This window comes from Ornithorhynchus anatinus, chromosome 20 (assembly GCF_004115215.2).
Source record: "Ornithorhynchus anatinus isolate Pmale09 chromosome 20, mOrnAna1.pri.v4, whole genome shotgun sequence".
NCBI classification, from domain to species: Eukaryota; Metazoa; Chordata; class Mammalia; order Monotremata; family Ornithorhynchidae; genus Ornithorhynchus; species Ornithorhynchus anatinus.
The window spans coordinates 11,113,661-11,140,728 of record NC_041747.1 but is presented as its reverse complement, the minus strand read 5'-3'; the positions used below and the strand labels follow the sequence as shown (position 1 = coordinate 11,140,728).

General features: G+C 43.1%; 1 protein-coding gene across 1 annotated transcript in view; it reads left to right on the top strand.

Annotated features, from left to right (window-relative positions):
- COL4A1 (collagen type IV alpha 1 chain) overlaps positions 1-27,068 on the top strand; it is a 170,706-nt gene that overhangs the window by 53,798 nt on the left and 89,840 nt on the right. Inside the window, exon 2 of the mRNA XM_029048048.2 lies at positions 9,799-9,858. Within this exon, the coding sequence (XP_028903881.1) occupies positions 9,799-9,858 (60 nt within the window). The remainder of the gene's footprint in view (positions 1-9,798; positions 9,859-27,068) is intronic.

Here is a 27,068-nt window from a genome sequence, read left to right as displayed (position 1 = left end):
TGTTTAAGAAGGGGAGTGACATGCCCAGATCGTTTCTGCAGGAAGATGAGCCGGGCAGCGGAGTGAAGAATAGACCGGAGCGGGGCGAGAGAGGAGGAAGGGAGGTCAGAGAGAAGGCTGACACAGTAGTCTAGCCGGGATATAACGAGAGCCCGTAATAGTAAGGTAGCCGTTTGGGTGGAGAGGAAAGGGCGGATCTTGGCGATATTGTAGAGGTGAAACCGGCAGGTCTCGGTAACGGATAGGATGTGTGGGGTGAACGAGGGGGACGAGTCAAGGATGACACCGAGATTGCGGGCCTGCGGGACGGGAAGGATGATCGTGCCATCCACGGTGATAGAGAAGTCTGGGAGAGGACCGGGTTTGGGAGGGAAGATGAGGAGCTCAGTCTTGCTCATGTTGAGTTTTAGGTGGCGGGCCGACATCCAGGTGGAGACGTCACTGCATTAAGCGTTTGGGAGAGTACAACATAACAATAAACAGATACATTCCCCGACCGATTCAACAATTAATGATCTTTATTGAGCATCCCTATGTGCAGAACCCAGAACTAATCACTTGGGGAAGTATAATAAAGTAGACGTGATCCCTTACTTCATGGAGTTGATAGTCTTAGGGAGACCTCAGAGCTAAAGGCCCCTGCCAGACTGTAAGTTGGTACTTATTACATATACTTTGTACAACTTTTATTCATATATATATTGCACATAGATTTATACCACAGAGAGACAGTCACAGATGTACTAGGTAGAGAGATGGAGTCAAGAAGTGGCAGCGTGGCCAAGTGGAAAGAGCATGGACCTGACTTCTAATCATGATTCTGCTGTGTGACCTTGGGCAAGTCCCTGCACTTCTCGGTGCCTCAGTTCCCTCATCTGTAGAAATGGGGATTTATACTGTGAGCCTCACGTGGGACGTCAGCTGTGTCCAGCCTGATGAACTTGTATCGTGCCCTAATGCCTGGCATATAGTAAGCACTTAACAAATACCATTCTCCACCACCCCCCAAAAAAGGAAATTTGTGAAAGATGGAGGAAGGCCTTTGAATGCCTTTCTCTTCAGGAATTTGCATCTGATACAATGGGCAGTGGGAATCACTGGAGAATTCTGACGTAGGTCAAGTTTCCTAATTGCCCAGCTATAAAAATCTCTCACATGGGGAAAACTGACTAATGAGGGTGAGAATGGGGAAGATGATCTCCATCTGTAGTTTTCTTCCCATCCCGGCCTTACTTGGGCGTGTAGACACAGACAGTGAGTCAGCAAAACTGGGAAGCTAGCCCAGGACATTGGATTTTTTTTTTTTTAATTGAGGCCTCTAGACAATTCACCCACCCACCAGTCCAGCGGTGAATGAACCGAGACCACCTACTCATTTCACACAGGCATTCCACAACAGCTGTCACACGGCAACTAATTTTAGACCTTGTTGCCTGCGGCTGGATGGAAATAAGGCAGGAAATAAGGCTCTCTATACTAAAGTGACTGACCCGGAGATGAACGCAAACCCTGTCTCCCATTACTGTTCCCAATCCTCTCTGCCCCTGAGCCACAGTATTTAATGTCCCTCGCCCCAAGCTAGTGGAATAAAGAGAATAAACAGAGAAATGAAAGTCAACAACGACTGTAGGATGGAGGGGAAAAAAATGAGAGCAGAAAAACAGGCAAGCACATGTTGATATTAAAAGTAAAACAGTAAACGTTCCCGTTTCCTCACGACTTAGACTTTATAGGCCAAGCGGATTTGAGTCTAATGAGAACCAGATCTGATGTGTCAATCTCAAGCGTTAGTTTCCCAGATGAGCCATGAGAAATCTGTGTGTTGGAACTCCTCATGTTTTTTTTTAATGGTATTTGCTACTCACTTTAGTATGCGCCAAACACTGTACTAAACACTGGGGTAGATCTGAGTTTACCAGGTTGGACACAGTCCCTGTCCCACATGGAGTTCAGTCTTAATCCCCATTTTAAACATGAGGTAACTGAGGCATAGAGAAGTAAAGTGACTTGCCCAGGGTCAAACAGCATTCAAGTCCTAGAGCAAGGATTTGTCATTTTAGGATTTCTTTGGGATGCTCCTGATTTGGTTTTGGGGTTTTTTTTCAATGAGGGTACCCAGATCTTTGAACACAACGAGTTAGGTAGGCCAAGAAAAAAGTAGAACCCATGAAAATGAACATGTGTGATCACCATTTATTCACTCATTCCTTTATCTCAGGTAAAAATTTTACTTTCAGATGACTACATCTCACAATTTTTGTGTGCTGGATATTGATTTTATTTCCTTGTGGTATCTGTTAAGCATGTACGATGTACCGAGCAAAGTGCTGACTCCTAGTACGCAATGGATAATTAGATCAGATCCAGTCTCTGTCCCATGCAGGGATCACAGGCTAAGAGGTAGGGAGAGCAGGAATCTTATACCCATTTTACAGATGAAGAAACTGAGGTGCAGAGTGGGTAAAATCACAGCAGTCCAGGAACAGAGCTGGGATTAATAATGTTGGTATTTGTTAAGTGCTTACTATGTGCTGTGCACTGTTCTAAGCGCTGGGGTAGATACAGGGAAATCAGATTGTCCCACGTGGGGCTCACATTTTTTAATTCCCAATTTTACAGATGAGGTAACTGAGGCACAGAGAAGTGAAGTGACTTGCCCAAGGTCACACAGCAGACAAGTGGCAGAGCAGGGATTAGAACCCACAACCTCTACCTCCCAAGCCCAGGCTCTTTCCACTAAGCCACGCTGCTTGGGATTAGAAACTGGGTTTCCTGATTCCCAATCTCATGCTCTTTCCATTAGGCCACACTACCCCCAAATTTCTTTTTAATTTTAGTATTTTTTTTTTTGGCAACCCAACATGTGGATCAAATCCTTTTAACTGGTCTGCTAGCCTTTGATGGGTCATTATTGTTTTTATATGACAATCAATTGCTCCTGCATCTCCAAAGCAACCTGCCCCTTATCATTATTTCGGGTGGTGATCATGTTTTGGTCAGAGAGAGATTATTCACATAACTTTCTGAGGTTCAGTTAGACAGAAGGCTAGAATAATAGTACAGGCAGGGAATATTTTGACATTTTGCACAGCAAAGGGAATGTGAAAAATGAATTTGGGAGATAAGCTTCTTGTGGGCTGCTTGTAGTTTGGCAGTCCTCCATATTTCCCTATTTGGTGGGTTGTGAAATGAGTAAAATAACTATGTTAAAGGAGGGATGTTAAAAGTCTTACTTCAACCAGAAGCCAAAAACAGGGTTTCAGGAAATTGGGGCCGTCACTCTTTAACTGATTCCACATGAGCCTTCCTTCGGTAGAATAGTTCTGGCATACAAAGTTAAAGGACCAGGTCTCACTGACCAATCAATCAATCAACTGTTTTGACGAAGCACTTACTGTGTGCAGAGCACTGTGCTAAACCCTTGGGCGCTTAACAACTATGGCTAGAGTTTTAAATCTCTCCTTTTATGTAAAAAGCCACTCTGAAGGCAGAGTTAGTGAGCCATTTCTTTAATCATACTGGGACACCCCACTGAGGCTCTTTTAATGTCAATTGGAGCTCAGGGCTTTAGATCAGAGCAAGACAGGAAATAAGGCTCTCTCTCTACAAAGTCACTGACCTCCTCCCCCACCCCTGCACCACCCAGTTGCTCTTAAACATAGTCTTTTTAAATGTTAACAAGTCTTTTTCAATATTTATGCCGGAGACTCTTTTTGAACTTCACTCAGGCAGTTAAAGGATAATGGAACAATTGTTTTTTTCTTTCCTTCTTTTTCTTTAAAGGAAAAACAATTCTATTTAAAGATTAATGTAAAGAAATGCAATTATAGAGGAACACTGGATCTACACCCTTGGGGTCTCATTCATATTTTAGGTTTAGATTCATTTACTTTCTAAGTTATCCACACTATGGTGACCCCTGAGGTTGTATTTAAGGATGTGTGGGATTCCATCAGGACAATCACATTTGAAATGTAACTCACCCCCATTTAGGGATCTTGTCCTCTGCCCCTAAATTTAATCTTGGGTTCACCGTGCCACAGGAAGAAGCTGAATGGGGTCCTCTATTCAGTTTGGTCCTTTGATTTAAGTAAAGAGGCATATGTCCATTCAGCTATTTGCTGTTGTTTTTTAATGTGTTAAGCATATGTCAAATACTGTTCTAAGAGCTGGGGTAGGTACGAGTTAACTAGGTAGGACACAGTCCCTGGCCTGCCTGAGTATCACAGTCTAAGAGGGAGAGAGAACAGATATCCCCATTTTACAGCTGAGGAAACTGAGGCACAGATAAGTGACTTGCCCAGTCATACAGCAAGCATTTGGCAGAGCCAATATTAGACCCAGGGAAGCAGCATGGTGTAGTGAGTGGATATAGGATGGGCCTGGGAGTCCAAAGGTCATAGGTCTAGTCCCGGCTCCTCCACTTGTCTGCTGTGACCTTGGGCAAGTCACTTTGCTTCTTTGAGCCTCAGTTATCTGATCTGTATAATGGGGATTGAGACTGTGAGCCCCATGTGGGACACGGTCTGTGTCCAACCCGATTTGCTTGTTTCCTCTCCGGTTTTTAGAACAGAGCCTGGCACTCATATGTGCCTAACAAATACCACAGTTATTCATTATTTGGACTCCCAGGCCCATGCTTTCTCCACTCGGCCAGGCTACTTTCCTATTAAATTCTTGTGCCATTAACTTCTTAGGAGTTAGACTCATCCTTGATCGGACAGCGTGGCCTAGAGGAAAGTCCGTCAATTTATTGAGGGCTTACTGTGTGCAGAGCACTGTATTAAGTGCTTGGGAGAGTACAGTGTATCAGTGTAACGGACACATTCCTTTCCCGCAACTAGTTTACAGTCTAGAGAGGGAGACAGATATTAATATAAATTACAGATGTGTACATAAGTGCTGTGGGGCTGGGAGGGGGGTGATGAATAAAGGGAGCAAGTCAGGGTGACGCAGAAGGGAGTGGGAGAAGAGGAAAGGAGGATTTAGTGAGGGAAGGCCTCTTGGAGGAGATGGGCCTTCAATAAGGCTTTGAAGGGGGATAGAGTAATTAGGAGTCCTGGTTCTAGTCCCAGCTCTGCCACTTGCATCCCATGTGGTCCTGGTTAAGACACTTTGCTTCTGGGTCTTTGTTTCCTCATCTGTGCAATGAGGATTAAATACCTTTTCTCCCTTCCCCTTATATGTGAGCCCCATCAAGGACTGTATCTGATCCCCAAATGCTTATTGTTGTGCCTAGACTATTGTGCCCCAGACTAAGCCCCCTTTTCCTCTGTTCCCCTTCCCCTCCCCATCGCTCCCTTTGCTCTACCTTCCTAATAATGATGTGTATATATCTATAATGTAGTTTTGATGCCTGTCTCCCCCGCTTCTAGACTGAGAGCCCTTTGTGGGCAGGGATTGTCTTTATTTGTTGCTGAATTGTACTTTGCAAGCGCTTAGTATAGTGCTCTGCGCAGCATGGCTCAGTGGAAAGAGCACAGGCTCGGGAGTCAGAGGTCATGGGTTTGAATCCCGGCTCTGTCACTTGTCAGCTGTGTGACTGTGGGCAAGTCACTTAACTTCTCTGGGCCGCAGTTACCTCATCTGTAAAATGGGGATGAAGGCTGTGAGCCTCACGTGGGACAACCTGATTACCCTGTATCTACCCCAGTGCTTAGAGCAGTGCTCTGAACATAGTAAGTGCTTACCAAATACCAACAACAATATCAGTAAATACGATTGAATGAATGAATGTCTACCCCACTGCTTAATACAGTGCTGGGCAAATAGTAAGACAGCGGATGGTTGGATCTCAGGAAGGGGAGAAGTAGAGAGAAATGTGTTCAGGTTCTTAGCAAAAAGTACATGTTCTTCACATTGTAGAATCTGAAACAGATGTGTACGGAGACCACTGGTGGAACACAATATATTCCAGACGTCTGGGGGAATAAACAACTCTTTTAAGCTCCTTCTGGTGTGCGGCCAATAGAGAGAGCTGTCTCACTATAGGAGGTTGCACAGATCTTTTGATTTTGCTGAAAAATCGAGATAATAATAATTTTGGTATTTAAGTGCTTACTATGTGCCAAGCACTGTTCTAAGCACTGGGGTAGATACAGGGTAATCGGATCATAGTCCCTGTCCCACATGGGGCTCACACTCTTACTCCCCATTTTATATGAGGTACCTGAGGCATGGAGAAGTTAAGTGACTTGCCCAAGATCACACAGCAGACATATGATGGAGCCCGGGATTAGAATTCTTGTCCTGAGACTTCCAGGCCCGTGCCCTTTCCTCAGGCCACGCTGCTTCTCAATGCAAAATGTAGTCTTCAGGAAATCAGGGGATTTGTGATGAGCCCTTTAAAACATTGTCACAAATTAATGTGTTAACTGGACTCCTACTCCTTATTTACCTTCTGAGCAATTAAACTGTGTCGGTTCCACCTTGGATCTGGGCCTCTTAGAACTGTTGTTAAACACTAGTTTAAAAATTCCAAATGAGAGAGAACAGCAAACACAATAACATTTATCCTATTCATGAAAATTATTTCAAGGCCATTTTGAGGATGACTCGCTCCCTTTATTCATCCCTCCACCCAGCCCCACAGCGCTTAGGAGGTCCACATCCTGTAATATCTTTATATTAATGTCTGTCTCCCCCTCTAGACTGCAAGCTCGTTGTTGGCAGGGAATGTGTCTGCTTATTGTTGTACTCTCCCAAGTGCTTAGTATAGTGGTCTGCACACAGTAAGAGCTCAATAAATATGACTGAATCAATGAATGAAGAGGGTTCTTTCTGGTTATGTGTGTCCAGAGGAAGCTATGGGAAAAAAAAAATCAGCGGATGCCACGTGATCTGTGGGTAACAATCTGTTGTCTCTTTCATCCTTGAGAACTTTCCAGAGGAAGCATTCAGGAAAAAAGTGTAGTGTTTCTTCCCTAGTGCTGAAATCCAGCGCTTGTTTGCAGGAACACTTGTTTAGGAGAGAACAAGGCGGGGCATTTAGAGACAAGTATGGAAGCTAATTTGCTTATAAGTTTATAGTTAGGGACAGGATTCAAGTACTATTCATTTTTCATCTTCAAACCAGGCATACTTAACATTGTCGACTTAGTTCCCTATAAGCAAATTTCAGATAGTTATGTAGACCGGCCCCTCAGAGATATTTTTAAAGTTAGTAAATTGCTTTAAAGTTCAGGGTTGAAGAGCCTTGTAAGAGTGGAAATTTTTGATAAATTATCATCATAGACATCACCATCAATAAGCCTATACTCTCTAGATGAGAAGGAGCATGGCCTAGTGGAAAGAGCCTGGGCCTAAAAGTCAGAGGACTTGCTATCTAATCCTGCTCCACAACTTGTCTGCTACATGACTTTGGTCAAGTCATTTAATTTATCTGTGCCTCAGTTCCTCCATCTGTCAAATGGGAATTAAGATTGTGAGCTCCATGTGGGACAAGGACTCTGTATCTACCCCAGTGTTTAGTACACTGTCTGGCACCTAATAAGAACTTAACAAATACCATTAAAATTATGAGCCAAGTGAAACAATCCTTTTGGAAACAAAATTCTACTTGAACTATGAAACAAGAGTCTGCTCAAGTTATTTCAAAGGCAGTTTCATTTACAGGAAGATAAAAATGCAACCAAATGGTGAATTTGATTAAAGCATAATATTGTGATTTACCCAGATCCACTTCTTCAGAATATCAAGTCACTTCTAATGCAAGAACTTGAAAGTGTCTTTTTTGTAGTGTTTTAGTACACACCTTGTCCCTTTTGCTGAAACTGTAGAAAGCATTCCTTGATTCCATTCCTTGTAGAGGAAAAAGTTATTGATCATTGAGTTTCCACGATTAATCCTCTCACCTTCCTGGACATCCCATCCTGTCGGGCATTCAGGCACTCCTGAATTGATATTATTTACCTCACTTCTCTTTCTTACCTGTGGGGTTTTCATCCCCAGCTCGCTCTCCTTTCTGTGTCAGCTATGCATTTGGATCTGTGACCTGAGAATTTGACCCACCCCTAACCCCACAACACTTATTTAAATATCTTCATATATTACAAATTAATTTGTATTAATGTCTGTCTCCCCCTCTAGACTGTAAGCGCCTTATGAGCAGGGAATGTGTCCATTATTGTTATGTTGTACTCTCCCAAGCTTGTAGCACAGTGCTCTGCACACAGTGAGCACTCAATAAATACAAATTGAATGAATAATTATTATTTTGTTCCCAATGGCCACCATCCCTATGCAGGCCAGGAAGGAAAACTGTATCATATGGACAAAGATAAAATGGTGGCTGGGCTTCAAAGTGGACACTGGAAATAGCTCAGATCGTAAGAAAGTGATCCAGAATTAAGGGGGATTGTTTTGGCTCGACTAACTGGCAGGACCCCAATTCTGAATTTGGAAATTAAGAACAACTCACTGTCTTGGAGGCATTTGTTCAAATTGGACTTCAGAAAATAGCTCCAGATGTGCTTTTTTTAGGCCGCAGACTAGTATGGAAATAGGGCTAATATCTGAGTTTCCTGTTAAGTAAAAAGCTTTTCTTCCTATGCCTATAAGACCGTGAACTATGATTTTCAAACACTCAAGAAGCTGCTGTCAGCTTGGTTGGAAATGGTTCCAGACTATCTCCTAACCTTAAAAAAAAAAACCCCAAGCCCCTCCAATCACTCAGCAAACCCCCTTAAATTTCGCCTCAGATTTATCTCAATGACATTCATATGTCTAAGTCTTCTACAAATATGAAAAATGCAAATATATATTTCATGTATAAATGTATATAAAACTATTTATCATGTAGTATTTTTGAGACATTGAAATCCTTTTCCCTTGAAGAGTGATGCTGTGAATTATTCAGAATTAATAATAATAATGATAATAATGTTGGTATTTGTTAAGCGCTTACTATGTGCAGAGCACTGTTCTAAGCGCTGAGGTAGATACAGGATCATCAGGTTGTCCCACCTGAGGCTCACAGTTAATCCCCATTTTACAGAAGAGGTAACTGAGACACAGAGAAGTTAAGTGACTTGCCCACGGTCATACAGCTGACAAGTGGCAGAGCCGGGATTCAAACCCATGATCTTTGGCTCCCAAGCCCGGGCTCTTTTCCATTGAGCCACGCTGCTTCTACCATATTATTATTACCATAGACTTTTGCTATATTTGTAATAGCAAATTAACTATAATGGGCATTTCATAGCATCGTTATGTAGGTCTGCTTGAGAATAAATTTACAGATCAGGATTAAAAATCAACAACAAAATAAACCTTTCCCCCACAGATTCTTTTCTTCCAGTTTTTAAAATGCTCAGTACCTAATCCTTTATCAAACAAGACTTTATTAAGCAGTTTTTACAGGTATAACAGCTCTTACAGAGGTAGAAAGTTGAGAGATGCTAACACATTTCTTGGTCAGGGAAGATAGAATTGGTTTTATTTTGAAGCAGTGTGGTCTAGTGGAAAGACATGGGGGCCTAGGAGTCAGGAATCCTGGGCTCTAATTCTGATTCGGCCTCTTGCCTGCATTATGACCTCGGGCAAGTCACTTAACTTCTCTGTGCTCAGTTTCCTCATGTATAAAATGGAGGTATAGTCCCTTTTCACCCCACCCACTTAGGCTGAGAGCCCCATGTAGGGCAGGAACTGTGTCCAACCTGATTATCTTGTATCAATTTCATCGCTTAGCACAGTGCTTGAAACAGAGTAGGCGCTTACCAAATGCCACACTCCTGATTATTATTTACAGTGTCATATTCACACATGTAAATCCTTAAACCCTCTTTATGTTATTTCCAGGGCGGATGTGGCGGTCATGGCTGTGGAAAATGTGACTGCAGTGGAGTGAAAGGACAAAAAGTGAGTAGTCCAAGTTTCCTTGTCTAATCTTTCTCTGGAATTGTTATCCTGGAAGTCATCAAGCACTGCTCTGAGTATTTCAAGCTTACCCAGTACTCCGGGCTCGAGATGGTACCTGGTTTCAGCTCTTCTGAGCCTCATCTTTGACCCCTTTTCCCAGAATCCCATTCAAAATAATTTTAAGGAGGCGGTCATTCACCCTCCTCCAAACCATTCTCAGAGAAAACTGTTCCAATTGCCATCACCCATTTGCCCGGGGCAAAAAACAGTGAACAAGTCCAAGGACCCTACCAAATGGGGAGGAGAGGGGGCAGACTGCAGTGTGGCCTCAGGGATAGAGCACGGGCCTGGGCATCAGAAAGACCTGGGTCCTAATCCAGGCTCCGCCACTCGTCTGCTGTGTAAGCCCCTCTGTCTTTTTTGATCTAGTCTGAAGAGTCTTAAACACATCAGTCTACACTCTACTCATTGCCCTGATGGTATGAGCGGCCATTCTCAGACACTTTTCCAGCTGTATTAGTTGCAACTATTGCACAATACCAGAAAATTGTAGTAGATCATCGACTAAGGTGGGAGGAGGTGAATTGATTGAGTGATTTAAAGCCAGAGGGCTGACTTCATGTATAGCACAACCGTTCCTTGCCTCAAGCACACCTGGCATCTCCCCCAGAAGTATTCTGAAGTGTTCTGAAAGCTCAGGGGAAGAAACTCTTTGTATGAGAAGCCCGGTATTCAAGTATGTGAGTGTGTGTTTGTGGGGAGGGGTGAATTTTATGCCCTTAGCAAACTGGAAATTTGCTTTGGTGGAAATTACAGCCTTAATGGGGCACATTGTCCAAAGGCTTCCCTTTGACATTACTCATTTTGTTTCCACAATTTATACCTTTGCCTGCATTTTTTTGATTGTATTAAACACTTACTATGTGCCAGGCCCTGGCAAAGAAATGAAAATAGTATATAACCACCATCTGGGGAGTGGGGGAGAATATGTAAGACTCATTTTAAACCTGAGGGATTTACACTGAACAATGAGTTGTATGGCAAAAGCCCTGCTTAGATCCTGGAGACTGGGGTTATTAAGCCATTTCCCCCTGTAACATATGAGCAATAATAATAATAAGTGTTCAGTGCTTACTCTCATCATTGGTATTTATTGAGCACCTGCTGTATGCAGAGCACTGTACTAAACATTTGGGTGAGTAGAGAAGCAGCATGGCTCACTGGAAAGAGCACGGGCTTTGGAGTCAGAGGTCATGGGTTCGAACCCCAGCTCCGCCACTTCCCAGCTGTGTGACTTTGGGCAAGTCACTTAACTTCTCGGTGCCTCAGTTCCCTCATCTGTAAAATGGGGATTAAGACTGTGAGCCCCACGTGGGACAACCTGATTCCCCTGTGTCTACCCCAGTGCTTAGAACAGTGCTCGGCACATAGTAAGTGCTTAACAAATACAAACATTATTATTATTATTATTACAACAGAGTTGGTAGGGATGTTTCCTGCTCACAACAAACTTACAGTATAGAGGGGGAGATAAATATTAATATAAATACATAATTTATAATATAATTTATAGATATGTAGACGAGTGCTCTGGAGTGAACAAATGCCTGAAGGTCACAGATCCAAGTGGACAGATGAAGTAGGAGGGAGAGGGAGCCAGGAAAAAGAGGGATTAATCTCCAGAGGGCTTCCTGGAGGAGATATGTCAAGCACTATGCTAAGTCCTGGAAGAGATATAGGATTATCCAAGCCCCCTTTTTCGACACGGGGCTCACGGTCACAGGTATATACTTAGGCAGAAGTGTAATGTACCATGAGGGACATCTATGTGTTCTTGGAATTCTGCCATTTGGGGAGTGAGTGCTGTGTTTCAAGAGGCCAAGCTCTGAGCTGTAGTGTTATCTCTTCACAACGGGTACACCAAACAGTCTTCTTGAGGTGTCCCTAATCCTGTAGAAAATTCACGGAATTCCACTTTACAGAGAAACTTTTTGTTCATTTATCAGTATCTTCTGAAGCACTAAGTAATCTTTATGCCTATCGGCGAGTGTCGCTACTGTTTTCTGAATGGCATTTAAATAGATGGAAATAGGAAGATGTTTAAATCTCATTGTCCACTGAATTATGGTTCGTTAATTCTGTTGGATTTAGAGTTTCACTGAAATCTGGCCACAGATTCTCCGATGTAAGAAAATACCTCTCTCGCTACACATATTTTAGCATACCAAGTCCTGTTGGGTAATGAGCCTGAGTACCCCAAATGCAAAGCCTGAGATTACCAAGGAAATGAATGTGTTAGAAATTGCACAACAAGACTAGTTCATTCATGCAAATCATAATAATTATGGTATTTAAGTGCTTACTATGTGCCAAGCACTGTTCTAAGCACTGGGGTAGATACAAGGAAATCAGGTTGTCCCTCGTGGGGCTCACACTCTTAATCCTCATTTTACAGATGAGGTAACTGAGGCACAGAGAGGTTAGGTGGCTTGCCCAAGATCACACAGCAGACAAGTGGCAGAGCCAGGTTTAGAATTCAAGTCCTCTGATTCCCAAGTCCATGGTCTTGTGTCTTTGGTGCGAGCAAAAATCCCATGCATTATGTGAGCATGTCAGAGAGAGTGTGTGAGACAGGGACACAGAGAGAAAGGAACACCATGAATCACCAATGAATCAGTGGTATTTATTGAGCACTTACTGTGTACAGAGCACTGCTCAAAGTGCTTGGGAGAGTACAATACAACAGAGTTGGTAGACACAACAAGTTTACAGTCTAGAGCGGGAGGCCTCTATTAAAATAAATTACAGATGATGTACATAAGTGCCATGGGGCTGAGGGCGGGTGGGATAGGCGACAGAGGGAGAGGGAGTAGGGGAAAAGAGCGCTTAATCGGAGAAGGCAAATGGGGAGGAGACTGACATAATTGAAGGAAAATTTCCTCATCAACTTGTCGGGATGTGGAATGTTGCTTACATTCCCTCTAGTTGCTGCAAATCCGTGCTGTTCACTCTACTGTGTGAGGAACTTTATGGCCTTGGTAGTTATATCACCCTTACATTCAGCAGTGGTCCTGTACTTAATAATAATAATAATGTTGGTATTTGTTAAGCGCATACTATGTGCCGAGCACTGTTCTAAGCGCTGGGGTAGATACAGGGGAATCAGGTTGTCCCACGTGGGGCTCACAGTGTTAATCCCCATTTTACAGATGAGGGAACTGAGGCATAGAGAAGTTAAGAGACTTGCCTACAGTCACACAGCTGACAAGTGGCAGAGCTGGGATTCGAACCCATGACCTCTGACTCCAAAGCCCGGGCTCTTTCCACTGAGCCACGCTGCTTCAACCATTCAGAGTTAAAATGATGAGCAGGATAACCAAATATAAGTGGATTCAAAAACTTTTAGAAGAGACTACTGATTCCTCAGTATTTCTAAGCCCACTCATTGTAGGCAGGTATGTGTCTGTTTATTGTTCTATTGGACTCTCCCAAGTGCATGGTACCATGCTTTGCACACAGTAAGTGCTCAATAAATTCTATCGAATGAATGAAAGAAGATGCCACTGGTGGTTATATTCACCTATTAATAGTTGTGGTGTATGTTAAGCATTTACTATGTGCCAAGGACTGTACTTAGCGCTGGAGTAGACACAAAATCATCAGAACCCACATGGAACTCACAGTCAAAGTTGGAGAGAGGACAGGTGTTGAACCCCCATTTTACAGAAGTGGTAGCTGAGGCTCAGAGAAATTAAGTGATTCCCCAAAGTCACACAGCAGGGAGGTGGTGGAGCAGAGATTAGAACACAAGTCCTCTGATGCCCAGGCCTGTGCTCTTTTCACTAGGCCATGGTGCTGGTCCATGCATCTACTGCTGCATACTTGCCATTATAGTATCCATAGTCCCATCTGTGCTGGGTACATATTTTTGGTACATACCTGCAAGTTTTTGTAGACCTTTCTGGAGCTTCTGTTCTTTGTACTTTTCTTATTTGCTTTCTCAGTTTTAAGTGAGAAACAGTGTGTCTCAGGGGGTAGAGTACAGGCCTAAGGGTCAGAAGGATTTGGTTTCTAATCCCAGCTCCACCATTTGTCTGCGGTGTGACCTGGGGCAAGTCACTTCACTTCTCTGGGCCTCAGCTACCTCATCTGTAAAATGGGAGTTAAGACTGTGAGCCCCAGTTGGGACATGGACAGTGTCCAGCCTAACTGGCTTCTGCCCCAGTGCTTAGAACAGTGTCTGGCACATAGTAAGTGCTTAACAAATACCATTAAAAAAAAAAGTTTTCTGCCTCCCTCTTTTGAGCACATGTGATTCCTGCCTCTCATCATTCTCGGCATGAGTAGTGTGCCTTGGACAAAGTAAAAGCTAAACAAATACTGTGGATATAGAAGGACAAGGAGCTGAATGATTTGGAAGTGAATCAGCCAAAAAATTCCAACTTGACTAAAAATATTCTGGGACAAGAGCTTACCTAGGGATTGGAGGGATTCTTTACTCCAGGTAGTCAGTTTCAAATTTAGAAATTTGGCAAACTTATTGCCTCTTAATTAGCAATAAAATAATCAGTTTTATGAAAGAGGATTTTCAATGCAATCAATGGATTCTTGGCTAACCTTTCCGGAGAGAGATCTGATTGACTGAATATCCTCCCTTCCAATGCTAACCTATGGTGCACGCAAGAGGATCTATTGTACAATATGGAGAACTCATTTGCTCCTTGGCTTTAGCAACCATCTCACATGATGATTCCCAAATCTAGCAGTGAGTACAATTTCTGGCACCGAGTAAGTGCTTAATGAATACCATTTTTATTATCTCTCCAGTCCTGCCTCTTTCTTTCTTTGCAGTTCTGCATTTCCTCCTGCCTTCAGGGCATCTCTACCTGGATCTCCCGCTGATTCCTCAAACTTAACCTATTTAAAACAGAACTCATCATCTTCCCCCACCATACCCTCCCCTCCCCCGGACTTTCCAAACACTGTAGACAGCACCACTATTCTCTTTGTCTCCCAAGATCATGATCTTGGCATTATCCTAGACTTCTCTCTCATTTAACCCTTATATTCTCATACTCAGAAGCAGCGTGGCTTAGTGGAAAGAGCATAGGCTTGGGCATCAGAAGGTCATGGGTTCTAATCCCGGCTCTGCCACTTGTCTGCTGTGTGACCTTGGGCAAGCCACTTAATTTCTCTGTACCTCAGTTACCTCATCTATAAAATGGGGATTAAGACTGTGAGCCCCATGTCAGACAACCTGATAACTTTGTATCAATCCCAGCACTTAGAACAGTGCTTGGTCAGATAGTGCTTAACAAATACCATAATTATTATTATATTCAGTGTCAACAAATCCTGTCAGTTCTACTTTCAGAACATCTCTAGAATCTGCCCTTTCCTCTCCTTCCAAACTGCTCTCCTGTTAAATCAAACACTTGTCCTATTCCACCTTGATTACTACTTCAGCCTCTTCGCTGACCTCCCTGTCATCTGTCTCTCTCCCCTCTCCACTTCAAACTTCACTCTGGAGCCCAGATCGTTTTCTGTAAATCTGTTCAGTCCATGTCTCCCCACTCAATGATCGTCCATTCACCCCTGTATCAAATAAAAATTACTTATTATCGGCTTTAAGGCACTCAGTCAGTTCCTTCCCTCCTACCTTACCTCACTGATATCCCACTATAAAATTCCAACTGCACATTCCACTCCTCTAACACCGTCCTACTCTCTTTACCTTGATCTCGTCTATCCAGCTGCTGACATCTTGCTCCTTTGGTCCTCGGTGCCAAAATCCCTTTATTCTGACTCATACTCTGCTATGGGAATAAAACTGACAAAGCCTCTTTTTCCCCCCCCAGATTCTAGGAATGAATAATCCCTTGGTCATTTAATAGTACAACATCAGCATGATACTGAGTATTTTTTTCTAGTTATTTCGATCTGAGTTAAACAATTATACACAGCAGACATTTACTGGAGTTTGGAACGCCTTGTTGCATAAAAAATATTTTGAGATATTCAGAATAAAATAAGTTGTGTACTTCGCTAATTTCCTGCAAGCCTGCTAGTAACTTCAGAAATAATTAATTTGACTTTGTTCACAATGCTTCTATGTTCTTTCCCAGCAAACCATGATGTGAGCATGTTATCTGTTTAAACTGATTAGAGTTTGAATGCTTGCCTGAATTCTATTTGGTTTCTCAAAAATACCTAAAAGTTAAGCTCCCTTTCTTGATAACTTGAATTTTCAAAAACTCATCTGAAGTGCTTAGAGAAGCAAGATATTCCCAAGAATTACTAGTGTATTCTTAAAGAACACAGATCATCTTCAGGACTGTAGTGCTGTCCAACCTGTTGGGTGACCTTGGCCAAGCCATTTACTTTCTCGGTGCCTCATTTATCTCATCTGTAAAATGTAGAAGCAGCATGGCTTAGTGGAAAGAGCATAGGTTTGGGAGTTAGAGGTCGTGGATTCTAATCCTGGCTCCACCACTTGTTAGCTGTGTGACTCTGGGCAAGTCATTTTATTTCTCTTTGCCTCAGTTATCTCATCTGTAAAATGGGGATTAAGACAGTGAGCCCCACATGGGACAACCTAATTACCTTGTATCTACCTAGCGCTTAGAACAGTGCTTGGCACATAGTAAGTGCTTAACAAATACCATCATTATTATTATTACCTGTTCTCCCTCCCTTTTAAATTGTGAGTCCCAATGTGGGACGGGGATTATGCCTCATGTGCTTATATTGTATATTGTATGCTTAGCATAGTGCTTGGCACACAGTAAACACTGAACAAATACCACAACGATTTTTATTTTTATGCTGTCTAATTGTGAGACCCCCTGGCCTGCCACACTTGACATCAGGTGTCAAGATGGTTGTGTTATGAAGTGTGTTACCGAGTCAGTCTCCTAGAATTGAAGCTATGCTCACCTCCCTACAGCTTGGTAACATGGGCCTTACAAGGAGAATGACTGATAGGCAGATCCCTAAATAGCTTTGTATGGGGAGCTTAGTTGGGTAATCACCAACAAAGGAGAACAAAGGAAACAGTTTAAAGATGTAGTTAGAAGAAAGCTTCAAACAATATTCTCTATCAGATTAGAGCAGGGAGATAAAGCTGAAAAGTTCCCATATTCTGCAGTCAAAAAAGAGGCTCTTTGGAAGCAGAATCTTTAAGGGAATCAGGAGAGAAAGAGGCAACAGGAGTATAGCTTAGTGGGAAGAGCCTGAGCCTGGGTGTCAGAGGACCTGGGTTCTAATCCTGGCTCTGCTGGTTGCCTGATGGGTAACCTTGGGCAAGTCTTTTAATTTGCCTGTTCCCCAGTTTCCTATCTGTAAAACAGGGATACATTGCTTGTTTTCCCTCCTGCTTAGACTGTGAGCCCCATATGGGACAGGATCTATGTCTGATTTGATTAACTTATATCTCTCCTAGGGCTTAGAATAGTGCTTGACACAATAAAAGTCCTTAACAAATACAATAATGATAATCGGTCAGAGGTATTTATTGAACGCTTACTGTGGCAGACCAGTATAGTAAGCACTTGGGAAAGTATAATACAATATAGTTGGCAGACACATTCTCTGCTCACAAGGAGCCTACCATTTAGAGTGGAATAATAAAAAAAAATGGTAATAATAAATAGCCTCAAGTCCTACAAATATGGAACCACAACAGAGGCTTGTGTTGTGTGAGTGTATGATGTGGTCAGGATTCTAGGTCCCACACTGGCCTTTTTAGACTCCAACATATCCGAATGTGCATCCGTCACCATTTGAGGGATCTTCAAGTATGAACAACAACTGTATCTCCACAAACACATCCCTCTCTCTCTAATGCTATTCATTCTCAGCATATTTTAACCTCAAAGATAATGGAATATCTGTCCTTGTTTAGGGAAAGGGGATAGATAGATTATCAATCACAAGGAACTCCTGTCTCTTAAATGCTTTTCTCATCATCTCAGTCCAGCAACAAGAATATCTAATCAAAAGATCCTTAATTTCTCCCTCCCCCCACTCCCCACCAGAACAGATAGCTTTGAAAAAGAAATCAGCCCCATTGTTGAAACTATGCATCTTATCTGATCTGAAAGGGAAAGGGATGACTGTAGCCAATTTGGAAAAGAGTCAAAGGCCCTAACAATCTGGAAAGAATTCAGTGCCTTGGGTTCCCTCAGGATATTCCTTTCCCTTGGGATATTTCTTTCCCTTAAGAAATGGAGTAGAGATCCTTCTAGGTAAACCTGACCCAGAAAACCAGACATCTCCCTTCAGACCCATTTCCCAGTTGGGCTGAAATCTCTTCTTGCACCCTGACTGCTCTAAATCGGGGAAGATCTATCTGCTTCTGCTTGATCCTGGGAGGAGCTGAGATTCTCCTCCTGTAGAACACTCCCCCTAGACAGACTAAATATTTAGTGTTCAAGGAGTCCATTGACTGAATATTTTTTAAGGCAGAGTGGCTTCAGGCCAGTAACAGCCAGACCTTTCTGGAGAATTGAGCTAAAATGGTAATGAGGGAGAGCTTATTGGAGGACCAGGAAGAAACGATTCCGATCCTTTGGGGCTCAGGGCAGACCTCCAATTCCTTAGACTTACGCATGCTCAACATGGCCCTCCAAGGTACTTAACCTCGCTTAGAAAAAAAAAGGGTTCGGGACCCACCCAACGATTGGGGAGAGAAGGTCAACTGGGTCGGCTGTCCTGGAGTTTGACCTCCCCCAACCCTTCCACCTGGGAGAGGTTAAGGGAAACCCCACCTAGATAGCAGACATTCCATTCCTTTCTACTGAGGGAAGTCTGCATCTCCCAGGATGGATGTGGAAAAACAAGGCAAAGAGTGTCTCTTCCTGCTCCCAAATATATTTCCATTTTGGCAATGTATTTTGTAATCTCTTCAGGAAATCACAGGGAGAAATAGCCTTGTAACTTTCTAGGAGGGCTTCCTGGGGTTACGAGCTGGTCACTATGACGAGACACTACCCAAGTGGCCAAGGGGACCGAGAAAATGATCCAAAATGATCAGGAGAAAAGTAGGAAAAGGAGACAGTACAAGGTTAGAGAGGCGCTCACATTAACACTCATATATGTGCACTCTAACTCGTGCACTCTCTCATACTTTTTTTTTAATGGTATCTGTTAAGTGCTTACTGTGTGCCAGGCACTGTACTAAATGCTGAGGTAGATACAGTCTAATCAAGTTGGACACAGTCAGCCCATGACCCACACGGGGATTAATACTGGGAGCCCCATGTATGACAGGGACAGTGTCTAATATAATCTCGTATCCACCTCAGAATTTACTATAGTGTTTGGCTGCTTGGGAGGCAGCATGGCCCAATGGAAAGAGCACAGGCCTGGAGTCAGAGGACCTGGGTTCTAATCCTCACTCTGCCACTTGCCTGTCACGTGATCTTGGGCAAATCACTTGACTTTTCTGTGTCTGTTTCCTCAACTATAAAATAGGTTTCAATACCTGTTCTCCCTCCCACTTAGACTTTGAAGCCCCATGTGAGACAGGGACCGTGTCCAACCCAGTTAACTTCCCTGTGTTCCACAGAACACTTAGAACAGTGCATGAATGCTCAGAATGCTTAGAACAGTGCTTTGCAGAGTAAATGCTTACCAAATGCCTTAATTATTATTATTGGCCCCTATTATTAGTATTATTGCTAAGCTAGCAGCTGCCTCAGTTCTGTCCTCTAGATTGACATTTTCAACCACACTACTGAAGGCAAGAGAACCAAAGTTTTACGATACTACATTATGTCTGTTGAGAACTGAAATAAAGTAGTGGTCGATTTCTGACAGCTTCAGGAACAATGCTTCAATCAGTGGTATTTATTTAATTTCATTTTTTAATGGTATTTGTTAAGCACTTACTATGTACCAGGTACTCTACTACACACTAGGGTAGATACAAGTTAATGAGATTGAACACGATCCATGTTGCACAGTTTTAATCCCCATTTTACAGATGAGGGAACTGAGGCACAGAGAAATTAAGGGACTTGCGTAAGGTCACACAGTAGACAAGTGGCAGAGCTGGGTTTAGAACCCAGGTCCTTCTGACTTGCAGCCCCATGTTCTATTCAGTAGGCAATGCAGCATCTCGGTTTGAGTGCTTACTGTGTGTACAGCACTGTACTACGCTCTTGGGAAAGCACAATACAGCAGTCCCTGCTCACTATAAGCTTAAACTGTTATATATCAAACCATGTAACTGATATTGTACAACTGTTTTCCTAGGCACACTACCAGACTGGTGGCTGATGACATATTTACTTCTTTCCCCACAGATCATGACTAATCAAAATAGTAGGAAAGAACTCCAGGAACTGGATGTCCTAAATTAACACAGAGGTCTCCTATGTGTTTGTAAGCACTTATCCCAACACTCCCGCAGGAATTTCCCCCTAACGCCAAAACTTCAAAATGTACTGAAATTCATTAGGCTGAAGTGTAGCCAGGCATGATTGCCAATGTGAAATCTACCCCACACCCACTGTTGAACTTTCTCAGGAACACGATTCCAAAAGCAAATTCAATTTTATCCTGTTCTGCAGAGTCTTGTGTAACATGCTTCCTGCAAGGGTCCAAAGGAGGTGCAGTATTATCAACAATTATCAAGACGTTATGTCTGTCTCCCCGACTCTGGATTGTAAGCCCCTTGAGGGCAGGGATCGAGTCTACCAACTCTACTGCATTGTACTCTCCCAAGTACTTAGTTCAGTGCTCCATGGGCAGGAGGCACTCAATAAACACCATTGATTGATTGTTATTTATAATAATAACACTGATAATATTCGTTAAGTGCTTACTATGTGCCAGGCACAGTACTAAGCCAGATGCTAGCAAACTGGGTTGGACATGGTCCCCGTCCCACATGAGGCTCACAGTCTTAATCCCATTTGACAGATGAGGTAACTGAGGCACAGAGACGTGAAGCGACTTGCCCACAGTTACGTAGCACATATGTGGCGGACCCAGGATTAGAACCCAGGTCCTCTGAATCCCAGGCCTGTGCTCTATCCACTAGGCCATGCTGCTTCTCCGTTATCCTGAATCCATTAGCACCTGTCAAATGGAGTTATACAATATGTGGCCTTGAGGTAAGAGCCTCTGGGAGCCAGTTTTCTGTCTCTAACAGTGACAAGAGGTTCCCTGGAGCCACTCTGAGAGCCCACTAGTTGAACCTACCTCAGAGATAAGAATGAACTCTTGCACTAATATCCTTTTATGCATGCATTGACCCAAACCTTACTCAAAATTATTGTAGCACTCAGCCCGCACAACTCGCGGTGGGAACAAATTTCAAAATGCTCACTTTTTCTGCTTTGTTGGTTTCGAGCCTATTCCCCTTCAAGCTTCAGTGGATGCCCCTTAGTCTGATTTGGGTGGGATTTTCTGGGGAAATGTTTTGTGCTTGCCCTTCCCACACCCGTTGTGCTGTTGGAAACTTCAGTAGTTGTTTTCCAGGTTGGGATCCCATTTCAGTTTCCTCATGAGAATAAGGTTTCTCTCTCCCCCTGATATTTCAGTTGCCTTTCTTTAAGCCTCCTCCAGCTCTGTCATACCTTTCCTGAGTTGCAGCAACCAGAATTAGACATAGTTTTCTGGGGGCAGGCATACTTTGGGTCTGAAAGTGGCAAAATGACACCATAGGCTCTGTATTATTTTCCGACACCCAGGATTTTGGCAACCATTTTGGTTGTTGCCACACACTGAACTGTGATGTAAAAGGACAGTTAACAGTGACTTCACAATCTCTCTTCTGATAGGCCCAAATCCGTCATCATGACAGCTCACCTCCTCCAGGAAGCCTTCCCAAACTGAGCCCCCCCACTTCCCTCTGCTCCTTCTCCCCTCCCCATTCCCCCCACTCTCTGCTCTTACCCGTTCCCCTCCCCTCAGCACTGTGCATATTTTTATATATTATTTATTAGCTTATTTTGTTAATGATGTATATATCTCTATGATTCTATTTATAATAATAATGTTGGTATTTGTTAAGCGCTTACTATGTGCAGAGCACTGTTCTAAGCACTGGGGTAGATACAGGGTAATCAGGTTGTCCCATGTGAGGCTCACAGTTAATCCCCATTTTACAGATGAGGTAACTGAGGCACAGAGAAGTTAAGTAACTTGCCCACAGTCACACAGCTGACAAGTGGCACAGCCGGGTTTTGAACCCATGACCTCTGACTCCGAAGCCCAGGCACATTCCACTGAGCCACGCTGCTTCTCTAGATGGTGTCTGCACTAGACTGCTTGTTTTGTTTTGTTCTGTTTTGCTTTGCTGTCTGTCTTCCCCGTTTAGACTGTGAGCCAGTTATTGGGCAGGGATTGTCTCTATCTGTTGCCGAATTGTACACTCCAAGTGCTTAGTACAGTGCTCTTCACATAGTAAGTGCTCAGTAAATACTATTGAATGCATGAATGAAAAGGGAGGATGATGGGAAAGCGAGTGACCCAGTGGATAGAGTACAGACCTGGGAGTCAGAAGGACCTGGGTTCTAATCCCAGCTCTTCCACTTGTCTGTCATGTGAGCTTGGACAGGTCACTTCACTTCTCTGTGCCTCAGTTTCCTCATCTGTAAAATGGAGATTAAGACTGTAAACACCCTGTGGGACATGGACTGAGTCCAAGCTAATTAGTGTGTATCTACCCCAGAGCTTAGTACAGTGACTGGAACCTAGTAAGTGCTTAACAAATACCATTAAAAAATTGAGATTTCCTTACACTTCCTCCCATGCTAGTTTTCTCTCCACTCCCTCAGCTCAATAGAGTCTTCCTGGAGTTTATCCCTAACAGGACTTCACTACTGAGAACACTTGTTGTCATTCACAGATAATAATAATTCATAATTATGGCATTTGTCAAATGCTTACTATTGATCAAGCACTGTTCTGAGCGCTGGGATAGGTACAAATCAATCAGTTTGGTCAGAGTCCCTGTCCCACATGGGGCTCTCACTCTGAGTAGGAGGGAGAACAGGTATATTTAATCCCCATTTTACAGATGAGAAGCAGCATGGCCTAGTAGAGTGTGGGCCTGCAAGTTAGAAGGTCATGGGTTCTAATCCCAACTCTGCCACTTGTCTGCTATATGACCTGGGGCAAGTCACTTCACTTCTCTGGGCCTCAATTCCCTCATCTCTAAAATGGGGATTAACACTGTGAGACTTATGTGATAAAGGGACTGTGTCCAATCCGATTATCTTGTATCTACCCCAGCGCTTAAGAGTGCCTGCCACATAGTGCTTAGCAAATACTATAATTATTACTATCATCATTATTATGAGAAAACTGAGGGACAGAAAAGTTAAGGTGTTCTGGTATATTGTACTTTCCCAAGAGCTCATTATAGTGCTCACACACAGTAAGCACTCAATAAATACCACTGACTGGTAATCGCCTTCAAATTCTCCAGCTGTACTTCCCACTCTACCACCCATTATCCCCCTAAAGGGGCAGGATTGTTCTTGCTCCCAAATGGGAGAAGGATGGCAGTGTCCTCCATACAATGGATCCAGTGGTGGAGGGGAGGCTTGAGCTGAAACAAGCCTTGGACAATTTTAACATGAAAGTCTCAGGGTTTTTAACACCATCAGGACAAAATCTGAGAGCAGGGCAAATTGGTTTTCTTTCTGTGCGGAACAGAAGTAGTTGGGAATCAAATGTCTCGAGTAGAATAACTCACTTAACTGCAGAACACTTTAGTGTGAGAACACGAAGCTGTCTGGGACCAGTAATCTCTGTCCTTTCTATTTATGGAAAAAAATTATTCTCTGTAAACAACACACTAACTAAACATTGGCAGACAGGAAAATAGCTCGCGGAGAACACCAAATGACTGTTTTATTCGGGATCAAGAAAGGTTTTTTTGGTTGGTCTTTTTTTTTCTTTCTTCAAATCCTGACAAATGGGGCCGGAAAACTGTTTTAACTGCCTTTTGGTCGTGCAAGAGCATTTAACATTTTACAGCCTTCTCCAGACTGCACGGAATGATGCTTGTTAATGCGTAGGATGGGCGTGGAAAACTTCACTCTCCCAAATGATGTTACCAGAACCCATGTGAAATAGCTTAGCACAATGTGCAATTAAACAGAGGAAGAATTAGTCAGAGTTGATGAACAAAGCAGGTGAACATAGAGGAAAGTGGTCCCCTTTTGTTAAACTTTTAATGCCACAGAGTTAATTTTAGGAAACAAAGTTAAATCCAGAAGCTCCAATCCATTGTCTGCCCCGCCCTGAGGGACAGTGATCAGGTATCAGACCTGTGCAATCTGACCCAGTGCTTAATACAGTGCACTGCACACAGTAAGTGCTTCGAAAATACGATTACTACTATTGATTGTTTATAGTACTTGTTAAGCTCTTACTATATACCATGTATGTATTAAGAACTGGGATAGGTACAAACTAATCAGGCTGGACACGGTCCATGTCCCACATAGGGCTCATAGTATTAATCCCCTTTTTCAGATGAGGTAACTGAGGCACAGAGTAGTGAATTGACTCACCCAAGGTCACCAAGCAGACAAGTGGCAGAGTGAGGATTAGAACCCAGGTCCTTCTGACTCCCAGGACTTTCCATTAGGTCATGCTGCTTCTCGTTGCGTTCCATGTGAGAACGTGCAAGAGACTTTAGAAAATGAGTGATAAGATTCACTTCTAAATGCTCCTGAGTTTCTTCCTTCTGCAGTGACCAGGATGGGAAACTCTTTGGAATTCTGCTTTGTAGGAGAGATTGAAAGAGGAAATGAGAGAGAGGGGAACAGAGAGATGAGAGGCTTGAGAAAAAAAATCTTTAATACTGAAGAAATATTTTCACAAGTCTCCAAGAGCTGCTTTGAAGATGGAAGGAGGGAGCAGGTTAAGCTTTCTCCTAGTTCAGTGGAATTACCATTTTGTGATTAGTGGACACCTCATGCCTTGAATTTATTCTTATAGTTAGTGGTATTTATTGAGCCCTTATTGTGTGCAGAGCACTGTACTAAGAGCTTTGGAAAGTACAATACAATAATTAAGAGACAAATTCCCTGTCCACAATGAGCTTACTGTCAAAAGTGGGAGGGAGAAGTTCAATAGAACATTCAGACTCTTTATCTTTAATCTTCTCCAGTTGCATGAACCTTCATTAAGGAGATAAATGTGAATGTGCATATTAGAATTAAGTGGCTTTATGGCACTTTTCAGCCAAGCCATCTAGCATATTCTATGCATTATTAGTTCTTCAATCATCACAACATACCTGTGAGGTGGGTGACAAGTATTTTGCTCTTCCTTGCAAATAAGGAAAGCGCAGCAGAAGCAGCATGGCCTAGTTGTTAGAGCACGGGCCTGGGAGTCAGCAGGGACCTGGGTTCTGATCCTCATTCTGCCACTTGTCTGCTGTGTGATTTCGGGCAAAACACTTCACTTCCTGTCCCTCAGTTATCTTATCTGGAAAGCAGAGATTAATAAATACTGTGAGCTCCATGTGGGACAGGATCCCTGTCCAAACTGATTAGCTTGCATCTACCCCAGCGCTTAGTACAGTGCCTGGCACGTAGTAAGTGCTTAACAAATACCACTAAAAAAAAAAAGTGCAGAACTGTTCTGGAATTGGCAGCAGGGTGAGACAAAGAACCAACCTCTAGACCGGAAGCCCCTTATGGGCAGGGAATGTGTCTGCTAATTGTGTTGTATGGTACTCTCTGAAACAGAGTAAGAGCTCAGTAGATACCATGGGTTGGTTAGAAGGTAGCCCTTTGGATGCAGAGGTCCAGCATATAACCAGCCCACCCACACTGCCAAGCCTGCAATTTGAAGCTGCCTGGAACGCTACAATTTCTTAGGTCACAAACCAGCCAGACTGCCCTTCTTAGGCTCCATTCTCAGCTTCTGCAAATAATCCCCTTTGTTCCTTGGAATAAGAGACACAGAGCAGGCATCTAACCAAGAACTTTGGGCCTGCCAACACATGGCTTTGGAAAAAACACAAGCTCTCAGCAGCAGTTTTTTGTTTTTTTCTTTATGGTATTTGTTAAGCACTTACTCTGTGCTAGGTCCTGTACTAAGCACTGGGGTAGATCCCAGTTAATTAGGTTGGACACAGTCCATGTCCCACTTGGGGCTAACAGTCTTAATCTCCATTTTACAGATAAGGTAGCCTAGACTTGGAAAGGAGAAGTGATTTGCCTGAGGTCATTTAGAAGAAAGGTGGAGGAGGCAGGATTAGAAGCCAGGTCCTTCTGACTTCCAGGCCCCTGCTCTATCCTTTAGGCCATGCTGCCTCTTAGTAACTGAGCTGTTAGTAATTGGAACTCAGAGCTCATACATCTGTGCACCTAGGGAAAAATTATTTTTTGGAATTCACCCTGGATTGCTTATGAAATAATAATAGTATTGGTATTTGTTATCACATACTATTTGCCGGGCATTGTACTAAACCCTGGGTGGATACAAGCAAATCGAGCTAGGCACAGTCCCTGTCCCATGTAGGGCTCACTGCCTCCATCGCTATTTTACAGAAGAGGGAACTGAGGCACAGAGAAGTGAATTGACTTGCCCAAGGTCACAGGGCAGACAGGTGGGGAAGCCGGGATTAGAACACCATGGAACTTGATTTCCCCACATCTCCCCTGGACTTTTTTTAGCCCAATTTTTAAAGACATCAGAAATGTTAAGGGATGGGCAGAGGGTGGAATGTGGCCTGCTAATTCTAATAGCTTCCAGCATCTGTGCAGTGAGCAGGAAATGGGATTGTCTCGCTGTCAAATGGGAAGATGACTTTTACGATGGTTCAGAAACAAAACCCAATGTTTCTCTTTAAAACCAAACCTATTGACCGATGGCAGGTAGTCATTCATTGCCCATCCATCAAAATATCCAAAATGATGACAATCTGTATTCCTAAATTTCAAATTTTTAACAAGCCAAATTTTAAAAATCTAATGTTTGAGTATTTCTACTGCTAAGAACATGGAAAGATAAACATTTTATTCTCTTAACTACCTGTACATGCTGGCATTGTGTAGTAGGTAACATTAGGTAGGCATCTTTATGAAATTGAGGGGTTTTATGTTGAGAATGCTGAGTAGCTTCTCCATTTCGGGAAAGTAGTGTGGTGTAGAGAAAAGAGGCCGGATCTTGGAATCAGAGGCCCTGGGTTTTAATCCTGGCTCCACCATTTCCCTGCTCTGTGACCTTGGAGA